Genomic DNA, 17554 nt, shown 5'->3' with positions numbered 1-17554 from the left:
CGATACCACCAACAATACTTACTAGTGCCAGGATTTGAACCTGCAACCTTTCAATCACAAGTCCAACTCCTTAACAATTAAACCCATGACTGTGTGTGTTTACAATCAAATTTCACATTTCATTTTAAGACATTGGCCCCATTTGCTTTTTATAGTAGTGTTATCTAAAGAGAAAAGTACAATGTCTTGTCTTACTCACATAGTCACCACAGCGGAATGAACCGCCACTACAAAAGCAATCTAGTTAAACCAGTTTTGAACTATTTGCACTGACATTAGTAAGTTTTTGTAATAAGATTTATCAATCATGCAAATATAATATAAGCAGTACGTGCAATAAATCCCTGTTCACACTGATATCACTTTGTAAAGAGACACGACACAAATATGCAAAGTCCCTACAAACACTTCCACTTGGGAATTTGTTTTCAAGAGTTAGCATTTTCAAGCACTCCAAAGCTGTGTAAGTTGTGTAAATGGATAGGCAAAAAGCTTTTAGATTTTTTTCCTATTTTTAGCTGATGGTGTGTAAAATCGTTGCAGATATGAATAGACATCAATTCCTGTTTTGGTACAATTTCTTGCAACTTCATATCTTCAAGTGTTAGTAGGTGGTCTGTAAATCTTTACACTACTAAAGAAATACAATTCAAATCTGTTTTCAACTACTTTTTCAACTGATTTTTTAATACAGAAGTTATAATGATCTCCTTTTCTAGCAAAATAGTCATCAAATCAGCCCTCCTTGTATATTGATGTTAGCTTTTATTTTGGGCTGTCTATTATCTGGCTTCTGGCAATGTGATATAATATATGAGGTAATAATTGTCTGCATGGAAGTATGGTTCCAAGTGCATTTCATTGACTGATTTTTACTCTTTGCATCACTACACTTTGGCTGCATTTACACTGCAGATCTTGATGGTCCGTACCGTTTTTTTGAGTATATCCGTTTTTTTTTGTTGACCCGCTTACATCATCTTTTAAAAGTGACTCGCGTCCAATTGTCTGCATTTACACTGCACATGGCACAGGCACAATGACCAGAAAAAAATAGAGTGTACACTGACTGACAGCTAATAATAAAAGAGCGCCCTTTTCTCCATTCCTGTATTTAATCTGTTTGCAGGGTTTAATTTTTTTTTTATTATTCTTTTTGACAAGTTGTTTTATTATAGTTTATGACAGAAAAAGTTCTCATTCTCTCTTCTTTTAATCTAGGCCTTTTTAAACCAGTAGACATCTTAGTGTAATGTCCATGGCTTAATTTATGCATGTGATGTATGCAATTGTTTTATATTAGTTTATATTGGTGAAAATTCGATCTACCTGCTCAAACTGCAAACACAAGGGCACAGAACTGATTCACATCGGATAAACTTTTACATATGAACAAGGCCTGAGTCTGATATGAGTAAATTGGAATCCATGTGATTTCTTCCTGCGTACACGTACATGGCCATATGCAATCTGTGCCACATGGGAGAAAAAAATCGGAATTGAGTCACTTGAACCATGCAGTGTTAAATGCAGCCTTTGTTATAACCACACAGAAGTTATACAGAGTCCAAAAGTCAGAAATCCTTGAAGTAGGATTGTAGCAACACACTATTTAATTGTGTCAATGCATAAAAAAGCTGAACAACAAGTTAAATTGCTTAATTTGAGGCAATATCTGCAAATGTAATTAAATGGTATATTGAGATATACAGTACATGTACAAATATCACATCATGTTTATTTGTTTAAGATATCATAATGACATCCGTAGAAAATACTTCTCGAACTGCTGTGTGTTTATAAGTTTCATAGAAAAATATTCAAAAATGTTTGTATTAACATAGGAAAATATGTGAAAAGAAAAAAGGGGAACAAAAGTTGCGACATGGTCAAATATGGTATCCCATACTTAGATTTTGTGCTCTGCATTTAACCCGTCCAAGTGCACACACACACAACAGAGCAGTGGGCAGCCATTGCTGTGGTGTCGGGGAGCAATTGGGCGACAGGTGTCTTACTCAAGGGACTCACCTTAGTTGTGGTATTAAGGGTGGAAAGAGTGCTGGTTGTTCCGATACCACCAACTATACTTACTAGTGCCAGGATTTTAACCTGCAACCTTTCAATCACAAGTCCAACTTATTAACCATTATATCCATGGCTGTGTGTGTTTACAATCAAATTTCACATTTCATTTTAAGACATTGGCCCCAAATGCTTTATAGATTAATGTTATCTAAAGAGAAAAGTACAGTGTCTTTATATGATATCATGTTTATTTATTAATTCATTTTCTTTTTAGCTTAGTCCCTTTATTGATCTGGGGTCGCCACAGCAGAATGAACCGCCTACTTATCCAGCATGTTTTACACAGCGAATGCCCTTCCAGCTGCAACCCATCACTTGGAAACATCCATACACACTCATTCACACTCATACACTACAGACAATTTAGCATACTCAATTCACCTACAGCGCATGTATTTGTACTGTGGGGGAGGGGGAGAGCACACAGATTAAACCAATGTGAACCACTGTGAATACTGGGAGAAGATGCAAACTCCACACAGAAACGCCAACTAATCCAACTGTGGCTCAAACAAGCGACTTTCTTGCTGTGAGGGGATCATGCTACCCACTGCACCACCAAGATGCCACCTCATATTTATATGATCACATAATGGTTTTCTATTTCTATTGTAAAACTATTATTATTACATTCTTCCTCTCATGTCTGTGCACAACTTTCAGATGACTCTTCACAAAATACTTAATTTTAATTAGCACCAAACTTCTGAATGCACATTTAAATGAAGATCCACCTAATGTGTTTTCTTCCCTCAGACAGAAAAATCATCAATCAACCGCGCTGCCATTTGAAATAAGCAAAGTGAGTTAATAAAATAAATCAACTGTTGTCACTACATTATCTTCTCTAATTACAAGAATGAGTTTTGTCCTCTTAATAATTCCTATTAATGTCAGCAACTCATTTGTGCCTGAAGTAAAAAAACAGTTTTAAACAGAATACAGAGGAAACTAATTAAGCAGTGGAGCCAAAACATTTTCAAAATTACGGCCCTTGTTCTGCTGGCATTCACAAGGGAGGAAGTTACGCTTTTATTATTAGACTTGAAGTGTTTTAAATTAAAAGTGTGCTCCAAATTCGGCTCACCTATAGTAATGAAACATCCGACCGGGAAATGCTGTTACATAACACAGCCTGACACTTCAAATGCTTGCTAATCAGCAAATCTGAGCTCTTAAATAAAAGCACATATTTTGTTTTTGTTGCATAAGATGTGAAGACAACAGTTGCAGTGGCATTATTTATTATACTTCTGTCAAACATGTACAAGGTGTTGTTAGAGTAAGAGTTCAGCCTGGGTAACATCAGGCATTCCAGCCAGTGAAGGAATAAATCTCCTCCCTGACACCAGCAGAGCCAGAGATGTCTGTGCAACCCAATTAAGACTGCTGGGTCAGCGTTCTGGCACACACTCTTACAACAGGAATGTTCTCCCAAGCGCTCTGGCCAACATACGCAGCATTCATGAATATTCAGTATTTGTTTCAAAGCTTCTGTTACGTTATTGTATGTAGTGATAACAATTCTTCATACAGTTGCTTACACAGCCTAAAAATACAAAATATAGAGTTGTCAAGCACTACATCAATTTTTTTTTTGTTGCTAATGGTTTATTTTTGGGCAACATGGTGGCTCAGTGCTTAGCACTGTCGCCTCCCAGCAAGAAGGTCACTGGTTCGAGTCCTCACTGGGTCAGTTGGCATTTCCACATCTCCACAGCTGGTGTGAAGTGTTTGCATGTTCTACCCGTGTGGGTTTCCTCCGGGTGCTCCGGTTTCCCCTACAGTCCAAAGACATGTGGTGTAGGTAAATTGGATAAAAAAAAGTATATGTGTGTGAATGAGTGTATACGGATTTTTCCCAATACTAGGTTGCAGCTGGAAGGGTATTCGTTGGGGGTCGAAGGAATATTATTAATTGGATGAATGATTAATTTTTCTTAAATCTTGATTCTTCTCAATTCTAAAAACTGATTCTTATTGGTTTTTGTCTCTATGACCTAACCTTAGCTTTGGACCAATTACAAAGACATCCGAGGGAAAATACTGTAAGGCAGCCCTCAATTAAGCCAGTCTAGATAAGGTCCGACGTTTTAATCAATTTATAGTTTATTCCAATTTGTGTGATAAACACACAACTGTCCATTAATTTAGGCAGTGTTGCTTGAAGAGTCTGTTGTTGTTAAGCCTGTGTGTAGGATATATGAATGTGACATGAAATTACATCAGTGCTTTTTATACAGCCTGCAGTTTTCCTAAAATAAGTATCCTTGCACTATTTTCAGAAAACACACAGCAGTTTCTAGCCATTGATTCATACTGGGAAACAGTCCCCATTAAGTATTAAAAATGTCCCCTTATTTTCTCACTCAGAGTAATGTGTTTGCAAAAACACCATAAAAAATCATTTAATTGAGGTGACTTTAGGATCAGCTGCTATTTACATTTGAGTACAGTTTTGGAGCATTAATACGACAATGGGTTACAGTATTTTTAATCAGTTTCTTATCTGAAACCTAACCTAACTGATTAATGTTTTATATTAAAACAATATTAAGCAATATTAACAGCAAAGACTGCTAATAAGATTTTAAAGTCATCTTGCACAATGCCTGCAATCCCACACTCAAATTCAGTTTAAGTGACATGAGTGACATGAGGCAGGACGTTGTTGTGGAGGAAAGAGCAAGATGTGTCTGTTTGTAAATACAGTATGTGGAAAATTATAATTGGAAACTTATTTCAGTATTGATATGTATTCAAATATGGGTAGTTTGGTAACACTACTATGTAGTTCTCCATATGTTCAGTCTGAGCTCATTCATTGTGTGAATGTTGATTATTATGTTTAGTTCTTTAAATGAAGCTGTCGAAACGTTTTGCTTTTCCCGGTTCAAATATCTGAACTTTTTCTGAACTGAAAAAGTAAAAGTATAAAAAAATTACTCAAAATGGCACAAATGATACAAAACTTTACTAAAATACAGTAACACGAATAGTTATATTTCATATTTACCTTCCATCCCTGCACTTCGTTCACACATGCATACACAAGCTTGCCTATATAGGCCTACTGTATATTGTCCTAATTGTTTTCCTAGTCAAATATTGGCTACTTGTGCATGTCACATAATACACATTCAGATATGGCATTTCCACAAAATGTTAGAAAATGTTAGAATTTACATGAACTCTAACTTGGAAACTTGTATATTTTCAAGCACCAAACCCATAATCATGTACATGAATCATGTACAGTTCTATCCTTTTTTTTTCTCATTTTCACAGGGGCTTGAACACTCTATACTTTAACACTCTTAATGCAAATGTTGTATTTACACAATACTTACCTGCTCTGATTATATCAAATATATATTTGTATCTAACTTTGTTTATATCAAAGTTATTACGAAGTTTATATCAAAGTTGATATTTAGCTGCACCATAATGGTGTTCCATAACATCTAATTTTTACGATGTGGGTTGTTAGCCCAATACTCAGCCCCCAACCTAGAGGACCAGGACATACACACATACATGGACAATTTAGCTTACCCAAATCACCTATAGCGCATGTCTTTGGACTTGTGGGAGAAACCAGAGCACCCAGAGGAAACCCATGCGAACATGGAAAAAACATGCAAACATTCCACAGAAATGCCAACTGACCCAGCCGAGACCCGAACGAGCAACCTTCTTGCTGTAAGGTGACAGTTTTACACACTGCACCACAGTGCCGCCCCTATTTGCATCATAACTGGTTTATATTATAATTCATTAATTTTATTTTGTTGGCTTAGTCCCTTTATTAATCCGGGGTCGCCACAGCGTAATGAACCGCTAACTTATCCAGCAAGTTTTTACGCGTTTTTATGCCTTTCCAGCCGCAACCCATCTCTGGGAAACATCCACACACACATTCACACACACACTTATACAAAACGGGCAATACCCGTAGCCTACCCAATTCACCTGTATCGCATGTCTTTGGACTGTGGGGGAAACTGGAGCACCCAGAGGAAACCCACTCCGAATGCAGGGAGAACATGCAAACTCCTCACAGAAATGCCAACTGAGCCGAGGCTCGAACCAGCGACCCAGCGATCTTCTTGCTGTGAGCCGACAGCACTACCTACTGCGCCACTGCTTTGCCCCGTTTTTATTAAAATGTTGAATATAATAAAATATGTATCTAAATTACATGCAAAAACTCATTCCTCAAAATCTATATGTAAATAGATTTACACATTAACATTAAGCCTTAGCTTTGCCGCTAGCTGACTTCCATATCTACACCTTAAGCAAATTTAAAGAAGGGAAGAGGAGTGCAAGAGGATGAAGATGTATATAATTAGAAATGTTCACCTCGGCTGGTTTGTTCAGCCTTCATGTCTTAAATGATGACAACAATAAAGATTATCAAAACCAATTAACAGATTAGTCTGTTTCTCGGGTCACTATAGGGTAATCTCCTTCTTTAGACAAGGATTTATTTGAAATATTTTTGCTTTGGCACAGCAGAATTTTGCTAGAATTCCCGAAAGAGTCTAACAGAGCCTCTGATGCAAACACAGACACATACTTTTACTAAGCTTTTTTTTTAAACTATATTTCATATAGTTAATATAATTGTGGTAAGAAAAATAATGAATTTATCCACACTGAGGACACAGATTAAGCATTGTAAATCTCTTTAAAGTCTCTGTCTCCAGACAAAGATATTGCATTTTGGAATAAGAGCTAGTTATGGCTGAAAATGTAGATTTGCTGTACTCATGCGCTGCCCACAAAAGTGCTCTCCTCTGACGAGACTGTGGCATGGCTGAATGAACACCATGAGAACAAGCAGATGATGATTGATGTGTTTTTTCCATTTTGTTAGACACAGGGCCACCTCTACGCCAGTCTCTCAAGAGTACATACACTCATTCTGTCACACGGTACACACACCATGCACTGATGAGGGGCTTTATAAAGACAGCCTCACACCTTGTCATAATTATATGCATACACAATTACTCTGTGCTCTCAAATAGAAAAACAAGCATGGCACGTGCACTATTTGTACCGGCCTTCCTTACCTCTGTTTAAGTGAGAACTGGAGAGAGAAATATACTTAGGATTAGGATGATTGTCAGAGGGGGGCAAGGTGAGAATTTTCACTTCAGTCCAGTGTTACCAATCACACACAAATAGTCAGGGTGCAAATAGAGGCTGGCTTCAGCTCAGGAAAACGGAGTACAGGAGGCCAAGTGAATGAATGTAGATCTCATCACACTCTTCTACTTGGTTTTTCAGCTGGTGAGCGAGCAACAAGAGAGTCGTCCCTTGCTGAGCCCTTCCATCGATGATTTCCTCTGCGAGACCAAGTGTGATGGTGCTGCCCGACCAGTAACCTCAAACACAGCAGGTACCAGAGACACTGACCATTCGGTTCTTCCTCAGCAATTCTGCTTATCCACTATAATGTACTCCAGTTCATTCAGTACAGCCTGCCTTAGCTTTGTTTCACTTGAACTGGCCAATCTGCTTGAAAAAGATGCCCATCAACCATTATCGTGCCACTACACAAAAACAGATACATCAGGGTATGAAATATTTAGGGGTTGAAAGTTATTACAATACATGTTACCCTCAGATTTAATGTGGGCAGGATACTGAATGTCCCTGCATGAACTTTTGTTTCCATTTTTTTATACTGTAAAGTATATACAATTTAGAAATTTAGCATTTAGTTAGCAATACATGAGTGTTGTTTTACCAAATATCAGCACAAATGCAACTGTAAGATCTTATGCAACAGTTCAATAACCAAGAAGTTAATATTATGTGGCATACAGCTTTGTGACATGCTGTAAAGTATTCGTTCTGACCACCAAGAAAAATAATATAGAACAAATCCACAGTTGCATATTTCCCAGAAACACTGTGGTTTCTTGTTTCCTTGTTAATCTCTTCCTATCAAATCAGTCTGATTGACACGGTCATAAAATACAGTGTGTACTATAGATTGGAACATTTCACTTACTGTATAGGCTGAATTTGAACAACTGAAACTAATCAAGGATAATAAAGGACTGGTTGATTTTTGATTGGGTAAGCTAAAATTGTCCGTAGTGTATGAGTGTGTGTGGATGTTTCCTAGAGACGGGTTGGGGCTGGAAGGGCATCTGTTGCGTAAAAACATGCTGAATAAGTAGGCGGTTCTTTCCGACCCCGGATTTATAGAGGGACTAAGCCGAAAAGAAAATGAATGAATGAATGAATGAATGAATGAATATATATATATATATATATATATATATATATATATATATATATATATATATATATATATATATATATACACACACACTATTATTGTTGTTGTTGGTCAAGAAATAATTTTTTTCACATGGATTCTTTGAACTAATCAAAAGTTAATAACTGCGAAGTAATAGAAAATATGACTCAAATGATTAATAATGATTGACTGGTTTGAAAATGGAACAAAAGATGACAGGTAACCAAGGAAACATAAATTAAACATCAATGCAACGGAAACAAACAGAACTTGACAAGGTCTTGCCAACCCCACTTTTGAATAGAAACAATTATTTTGTTGTCTATTCCTTTTCAGAAATGCACATTTCTATAAACATGAATAGGAGAAAGAGTGACACTCTAGAGTGAAACCAAACTAAAAGGCATTTGAGCTCAGAAAACACCACTGTTGACTTTGTCACAGGTGTCGCTCACTCACAGATGATCGAGACTCTGAGATGTCAAAAACACACTATTTATTTACAAAAACGCACTTACAACAAAAACAGAAAATCGGCACACAGGAATCACAAGGAGGGTTAACAATTCAAAACCAAATGAAGAACTGAACAAAATACAGAGGTATGAATACACAAAACATAATGAACTGAATACAAACAGGGGTGAGACACAGGTGGAAATGCTGAACACTAACACACGGCGGGAAAACAGAACAAAGGAATGATATGACGCAAACATAAAACACATGGAGCACGGCACAAAGGGAATCACATGATTAAATGCAACGTAGATACACCAGAATTGTGACAGACTTTTTGTTTCATGAAATTTCATGATATTCTCACATTAGTGAAAATAGTTGCATGGTGGCATTTCCAAGATGACTGCCAACGTGAATGATTTTAAAAGGGACTTTGTTTATTAATCTAAATAAATCATTTTAAATGAAGCCAATAAATTGCCCCATTGAGACAACAGTTATTGTGTTAGATTAGGGTGGTTCAGCTTGGCATAGATTGTGAGATTTTGGTCCAATTTTAGGTCAAATTCTGACTTGTGTGACTCTTCTTTGAATCGGGCCAAATTTTAGTTTTGTTGTTGGTCTTTTGTCATTCTGTGCTGTGTGCAGGAGAACAGAGAGACAATTAATCTATACTGTACCTACTGGCAATCAGATGATGACATGTCAGAAATTTTGGTCAACCCAGTTGAATCAGGACTATGAACCATTCATTCATTTTCTTTTCGGCTTAGTTCCTTTATTAATCTCGGGTCGCCACAGTGGAATGAACTACCAACTTATCCAGCACATGTTTTACGCAACTGACGCCCTTCCAGCTGTAACCCATCACTGGGAAACATCCATACACACCTATTCACACTCATATACTTCAGACAATTTTAGCTAACCCAATTCACCTATACCACATGTTTTTGGACTTGTGGGGGAAACTGGAGCACCAAGAGGAAACCCACGCCAGCATGGGGAGAACATGCAAACTCCACACAGAAATGCCAACTGACCCAGCCAGGGCTCGAACCAGCAACCTTCTTGCTGTGAGGTGATTGTGCTACCCACTGTGTCATCATGACGCCCCAACTATGAATCAAATGAGTTGAACTCATTCATTCATTCATTTTCTTGTCGGCTTAGTCCCTTTATTAACCCGGGGTCGGCACAGCGGAATGAACCGCCAACTTATCCAGCAAGTATTTATTCCAGCCGCAACCCATCTCTGGGAAACATCCACACACACATTCACACACACTCATACACTACGGACAATTTAGCCTACCCAATTCACCTGTACTGCATGTCTTTGGACTGTGGTAGAAGCCAGAGCACCCGGAGGAAACCCACGCGAAGGCAGGGAGAACATGCAATCTCCACACAGAAAACCCAACTGAGCCGAGGTTCGAACCAGCGACCCAGCGACCTTTTTGCTGTGAGGCGACAGCACTAACTACTGCGCTACTGCCTCGCCCATGAGTTGAACTTACTTTACCAATTGTGCCCTCACGGCACCTGTGGTACACTTCCGTGTTCACGAGACCAAGTTTCTCAATAACAAGAATGCAGAGAATGGACTAGCATTCTCATGGAGTACGGACCGTGCCCAAGTTACCAGGGAATATCGAACAAAGAACGGGTCCTGTGAGAAATGAAATGCTGTGATCTTCCTGTTGATCACTTGATCTCCACAAGTTTTACCAGAAAATAATTGAATGAATTTATCCAAAGAACATATTTCAAGGTATTTGTGCCTTTACTGAATTTTGTTGTGTAAATGCTTACTTTTACCATCTCATTTTACAGAGAAAAAGAAGTTATATCTCTGAAGAGTAACCAATAGTGAATATAAAACATTGCGCTTTCCTCCTCCTTTATTTAGCTGCAATGATTTCTGGGACTCATTGATTTCTGAGTGTCCATTGTTTTTTTGCAACATCAAGAACACATCCGGGTCTATTTATGCATCTCCTGTTTTTGCGATCTTGACTATTAGAACTAAACTTTGGTGGTTGACTATGACATAACATGATATTGCTAAGATGCAAAATCGCTTAAGAACTTATATTGCAAATCAGCCTCTGTGTCAATGTGGCATGCCCTTGCACTATAACACGCTATAGCAAATAAATAATTGAATCTTGTGTTCCAATGTTCATTTGTTATTTACAAATCCCCTACATCAAGAATATCATGCTGAAATTGTAGGGAAAATGTGCAATCTGAACAGGGTTTACTGAAGTATATTAATGAACAAAAGATATTTTAACAAGGCAACAAAGTTAAACTAGTCCCATCAGTGGTGCCTGCTAACACCACATATTGCTCATTCTTTGTTTGCAGAGTAATTCCTTTACAGATGTCTTCTGCATTAAATACAGTACAACTTCAGCACTGATTAGCAGATCATACAGACGCATTACTAAATGAGGACATAAGTACCCTCTTACTTCATGACAGCTGTATTACTTGAAGTGAGAGGCTGAGCGGCTAAAACTGTATTTATTTCACTTGCGTCCTGACTTGCCTACAACACAAAGCAATTAAGACAACCATTCCTACTCCCTATAGAATATCTTGTTTACTTTCTGATTGTGAAAACAACAAATTCTATTTACCAACTGATTGCATTTGGAGGATCTTTCGATTTACTTGTATTAAAGCAGCTGTCTGTTAATTACTCGGCTTCTGAATGTAATGCATTTAAAGGTACAGAAATTACCAGGCAGAACTTTCTGCAATCAAAATGTCACAAGGTACTTACTTCACAGTATGCAAGATATTCAGCGTGTCAAACAAACAGTGTCAAGTGATTGATTTATGTGTGTAAGAACATATAAATGCATAACTTGAAATGTGAAACCAGAGTCAACTGCTAAGTAAACACTGCATTGAAGTCACAGTCTTGTGTTGGTAGCACTCAAAATAAATTTGCATAATGCTTATTAATATTACCGCATACTTTTTATGCCTAATTAAACTAAATTCTTGGACTGAAATGTAAGAAGAATTTAAACGATTAGAGATACATCGTAGGCTTTTCAAGCAGTGTCTCTCTCTATAACAAGAATGCAGCTGATTATAGTCATTTATATTCAGGTCTTTAATGGAATCTCTTGTAATCTTTCAGAGGAAACCCTCTGAATTCAATTATTATTCTCAGCCAGATTCTCATGAGTGAGGTTTTGATATATATTTAATTTTAGCCCTGAAATAAAGGTTCAGATTTCTCAGACTATCATAACATCAAGGCGTCAGAACTCCTGGAGTACTTTCTTTAAAGCCCTATTACATTAACCCTCAATGAATTTCAACTATCCCATTTAGGTATCTAAGTTATAAGCTACTTCAAAAAGTGAGTGAACTCATTGTAACTTGGTACTGCGACAGTAAGTTGACTTTTTTATTTTCATTTAATTTTTTACATTTACTTAGTACTTTTAAGGCAACATGTTTACTCTCTTTTTGGAGTAAATAAACTAATTGCTTTTTATGGTCACATTTTATATTGGTCTTAACTAATGTGTACTAAAAAAACATAAATACATAGTTTTACATTGTATTTTTATTTGCTTAAATACATGCATGTAGTTACTTTCTGTAATACATTTATAATTACTCTGTTCACCATCCCATACATCTTAAACATCCCTAAAGCTATTCATACCACCAATCCTGTCCCTGACCTTACCACAAGTAACACCAAAAGTGTTCTGCAATATTTTATTATTACAGTACAAACAGGAAAGCATTGGGAGCAGAGAGAGGAGAAAGTTTGGCAAAGCACCATGAGGCAGGAGTTAAACTCAGGTTGCTGTGAGCATGTCAGTGCTATATTTCAGTGCACAGTACCACTAGGCTATTGGTGCCAACAATTGTATTTTAAATGTAAGTTGTTAAGAACACTTAATATAAACAAAGAGCAGAATCACCAAGAGGTGACACTCCAGTGCGATTTGGGAAACAGCCACTACATGCCGCTAGTGTCACGAGACGGCCATTTTGGAATGAAAATTCCAATAGAACAACAGCATTTTATAAGTCTGTAAAATAAACTACTAAAAGTGCTGATGATTGTGATAGAAAGTGTTGTATTGTCGTCTTTCAGGCTGTATCTCAGCTTTAATGCGCTTTTTAAATGAATAAATAAAAAACAAAGCAGCTGCCAGCCATCGCGACAGCAATACGATCCAATGAACGGCCGATCGCTTTCACTCCAAAATGGCTGAATCGCGGGGCTATTGCTGGGCACTGCTGTTGCAATGGAACCGTTTATTGAGTGTCGCCTCTTGATGATTCTAAGCTCTTTGACATAAAGTGGGACCCATTTTACAATGTTCAAATAAAAACAAATAGTGACATTGTTTTATTAAATAACAATAACTATAATAATTATATTTAACCAACAATGAATCAGATAATACAAAAGCTATAGAACGATTTTCTACTCATTGCACCAATTTCATTAACAAGTTTAAGTATTAATTAATGCATATTAATCTACTTTATTTTTTAACATCAAAACCACACTGTATTTTTTTACAGTGTGAAAAAAAAAACTGAATCCTTATTTTTTTTTGCTTTTTCTTGTTCACTCAACTTTTGAAACCATCAGCTGAACTGACCTACATCTATTTGTCAGTAATACAAAAACAAAAACAAACAGAAAAAAAAAACATTTAGTTGGATTAAGATAAGACTATTCGTTTTAGAGGTCAACTACTCTGTAACAAATCTTTTTAAGTTGTGCCAACTGAACATTTTTTGTCTGCAGAATGTTCGAGGTTAAAGAAGTAACCCTTCATTCTCCGAGGAGGGGAACGGAAGTGCTATACAGTGGATTTGATTTTGAAAATCCAGGTATGGGAGGTTTCCGTTCAGAAGCTGCTTGTCTGAAAGAGTATTGAACGGGCCAATGAATGCAATGAATTGGCAGCGTAAGCTTGCACAGGTGTGCTTCATTGCCAATTATCCCAGCATATAAGCACACCTGGAGCAAGCAAACGCCACCCTTTTAAGCTGAAGAGACTTTCAAACAGCTAAGGGACAGTCATTATGGCGACGGAGTATAGCACTTCCATTCCCCTCCTCTGGGAACGAAGGGTTACTTCTGTAAACTCGAACGTTCCCCTTCGGTTGGGGAACTTCAGTGCTATACAGTGGATTTGATTTTGAAAATCCACGTATGGGAGAACTATGAAAAGCGCCATAATGACTGCACCTTACCAACGCCCCCGATGAGGAGATAGTCAAGCAAGCGTGACGCACCCACATCATGGGAGGCGCGGTCCTCAAACGTGTCCCTGGCCCTAATTTATCCTACTTCAACAGAAGTACAGATTTAGATATATTTTTTGGGAAGTCGTGAGCGTCTAGATAATTCTAGGAAAATACGGGGCTTAACTGTGTTAATTTGGGATCGCCTAGTGGAGATCACGCATAGCAGGCACCTATACCCAAAACGCGGGCTGACCAGCGGGCAGACCTACAACGTAGTGGGCCAGCAGGTGACTTCTCCGCTGAGTCAGTGCTGGGGGCCACGGAGGAATCTGCAGGGCTCACCTGACGGGGAACTTTACTGACAGATAAAAAGGCGCACGTACCTCGGTGTTAGGGAGAATGGCGCAGCAAGCGTGTTTCAACACCCTACTGAGTTGTTTCCTCAATCACCAAAGGGTTACCTAATACCCTTGAGGAAACCGGCTCCACTCGCAGATTGTAAAACCTTGCAAATGTGTTGGGTGTCGCCCAGCCCGCAGTTCTACAGATGTCTGTTAGAGAGGATGCAAAGCTCTGAGTGGAGTGCGCACGCACTCTCGGGGGACGCAGCTCACCTCGGCTCTGATAAGCGAGAGAATGGCATCCACAATCCAGTGGGAAAATTAATTTCGATACGGCACTTCCCCGCTGCCGACCGCCATAACAGACGAAGAGCTGCTCAGCTGATCTAAACTCTGAGTGCGGTCCGGATAATACGCAAGACGCGAACTGGACAATAAAGAAAAGGCTTGGTCTGCCTCCTCCGGGGGCAGTGCTTGCAGGCTCACTACCTGGTATTAAAACGGAGTGGTAGGAACCTTGGGCACATATCGCGGGCGGGGTCTCAGGACGTGAGAGAAAGCCAGGCCAATTACAGGCACGAGTCACTGACCGAAAAAATGCCTCCGGGTCCCCGACCCTCTAATTGATATCAACGCGACCAGCAGAGCTGTCTTCAGGGACAGAAAGATACTGAGTCGAGGATCGAAGGGATCTGACGCGGCTCGTGTAACGAGGGCGAGATCCTAAGAGGGCATGAGAGGGGGCGGGGTGGATTAATTCGCCTAGCACCCCTGAGGAACCGGATGATGAGGTTATGCGTTTCCACGGTGCTGCCAGCCACCGCGTCATGAGAGCAGAGATGGCAGCCACGTAACCTTGAGTGTGGAGGGCGACAGCCTGCTCTCCAGCTTCTCTCTGCGTAAAGAAAGCACAACACTGATCTGGCAAATTACGGGGGTCTTCTCTGCGAGAGACGCACCATTCAGTGAATAGACTCCACTTCAGGGCATAGGCGCGCTCGGGGAGGGGGCTCTAGCCCGAGCAACGGTAATAGCCACCGCAATCGGAGGTTACCTAAGTCTTCCTAGCGTCTAAGGACCTCCTAAGATCGGCGTGGGTGCTAGATGGTGCCCTGTCCCTGAGAGAGTAGGTGCTCTCAGAGTGGGCTTCCCCGAATCGCACCCATATCAGCTGAACAGACTCGGGGTGGAGTCTCCATTCTCCAGGACGTAAGGCTGCCGTGAGAGCGTTTCGGCTGCACGGTTGAGCTTGCCTGAATATGAATGGCGTGCAGCGATTTCAGCCGCGGATGACTCCTGAGGAGCAGATGGCGGGCGAGCTGAGACATGCGGCGAGAGTGCATACCTCTCATACGGTTGATATACGCCGCCGCCGTACTGTCCGTCCTGACCAGCACGTGTTGCCGCTACATGACAAGAAAAAATGGTGGAGAGCGAGGAACATTGCCAACAGCTCCAGGCGATATGCCAATGCAACTGGGTACCTTTCCAGGTCCGCAGCCGCATGCCCGCAACGCACAGCCCCCCAGCCCGTGTTGGAAGCGTCTGTTGAAACGATAATAAGACTGGAAGCCTGTCCTAGAGGCACTCAGGCCTGTAGGAACAAGGGGTTGCTCCAAGGGCTGAGGGCGCGGCGACACAGCGCAGTAACAGTGACTCAGTGTGTGCGCTTGCCATGCGCGTCTGGGGACTCGATCGTGAAGCCTGTGCTGATGTGGTCTCATATAAAGTAATCAGAGCGGCGTGAAGCGGCTGCGGATGCCATATGCCCCAGGAGCCTCTGAAATAGTTTCAGTGGGACCACTATTTTACTGTCGAGCTCTCTCAGACAGTTTAACATCAGCTGAGCGCACTCTCCGGAGAGGCGCGCTGCCATGGTGACCGAGTCCAGCTCCAGCCCGAGAGAAGAGATCCTCTGCACGGGGGCGAGTTTGCTCTTTTCTCTGTTGACCTGAAACCCCAACAGGTGGAAGTGCCGGAGCACTTTGTCTCTGTGTATAATCAATTGCTCCGAGAGTGGGCAAAAATCAGCCAGTTGTTAAGAAAATTGAGTATGCGGATGCCCGCGAGCCGAAGGGGCGCGGAGACAGAGAGAGCCCGAAGGGGAGGGCTTTGTATTTCCAAGCTCGACCTTCAAACGCAAACCGCAGAAACTGACAGTGGCGAGGAGGAGTGGAGACATGGAAATACGCGTCCATCATGTCTAATGCTGCAGTCCAACCCAGAGGACGAACGCACCGGAGGATGCGCTTCTGCGCGAGCAATCTGAACGACAGCTTGTGCAGACAGCGGTTCAAAACGCGCAGATCTAGGATTGGCCGTGACCCACCGCTCTTTTGGGCACGATGAAGTGTGGGCTGTAAAACCCGCTCTCCATCTCGGCTGGAGGAAGCGGCTCGATTGCATCCTTCGCCAGGAGGACAGCAATCTCCTCTCGCAAGACAGGGGCGGACAGGGGGCTGACCCTGGTGAATACACACCCGTGACTTGGGGGGCCGTTTCGCGAACTGAATCGCATAGCCGAGTCTGATTGTGCGTATGAGCCACCGCGAAGAGCTGGCCCGCGCTAACCAGGCAGGCAGAGCTCTCGCTAATGGACTCATCGCTACAATCGCTGACGTACCAGCAGTGGGGCAGCGCGGAGTGGGTGTGCTGATCCAGGAAGCACGCGGGTCCCACGGAAGAGCTGGAGGTGAGAGATTTGCTCTCACTCCGCACTCGAGCTCCGGAGGGGAGGCTCGAGGGGTGGGAGAAAGGAGACCGTCCTACCAGCGCTCGGGAGCCACTGGCGAAACGCACCGAATCTGCAAGCTAGAAAGCATAGCATCCCAGACTGGCAGATTTCGGGCTGTCACATCCGGGGAAGTGGAAAAGTGCTCTTTCATGATGTTTTTATGGCAGTAAAAAGTGCTGTTGGAAATGGGGCCCCGCCCTCCAGCAGGGAAAGAGCAAGTTCCCTCTTCTCCAGATGGCCTGTCCCAGGGACGCTTCGCGGTCCGTTGCCGGACTTAGCGGCGTTCTGGGCAGGGGGGGCTGCCTGCTTCCGAGGTGCTCGACACGCTCGCTTTGCCAGAGGCGTGTGCGGGGGCAGTGCAGTTCTCGTAGGCGGGCGCCTTTGGCGAGGAGGAGC

General features: G+C 41.1%; 1 protein-coding gene across 23 annotated transcripts in view; it reads left to right on the top strand.

The window, feature by feature from the left end:
- pex5la (peroxisomal biogenesis factor 5-like a) overlaps positions 1 to 17554 on the top strand; it is a 139255-nt gene that overhangs the window by 68792 nt on the left and 52909 nt on the right. For all 23 annotated transcript variants that reach the window (XR_015493752.1, XR_015493749.1, XR_015493751.1 and 20 more), the window contains one exon: positions 7387 to 7498. Coding sequence is in view for 14 of the 23 variants with exons in the window: in XM_087257362.1 (XP_087113488.1) it covers positions 7387 to 7498 (112 nt within the window). In the remaining 9 variants the exon portion in view is untranslated. The remainder of the gene's footprint in view (positions 1 to 7386; positions 7499 to 17554) is intronic.

Source organism: Danio rerio, chromosome 6 (genome assembly GCF_052040795.2).
Source record: "Danio rerio strain M-AB ecotype USA chromosome 6, GRCz13ab, whole genome shotgun sequence".
Lineage (NCBI taxonomy): Eukaryota > Metazoa > Chordata > Actinopteri > Cypriniformes > Danionidae > Danio > Danio rerio.
Note: the sequence above shows the minus strand (reverse complement) of the source record. Positions and strands in the feature narration are given on the sequence as shown.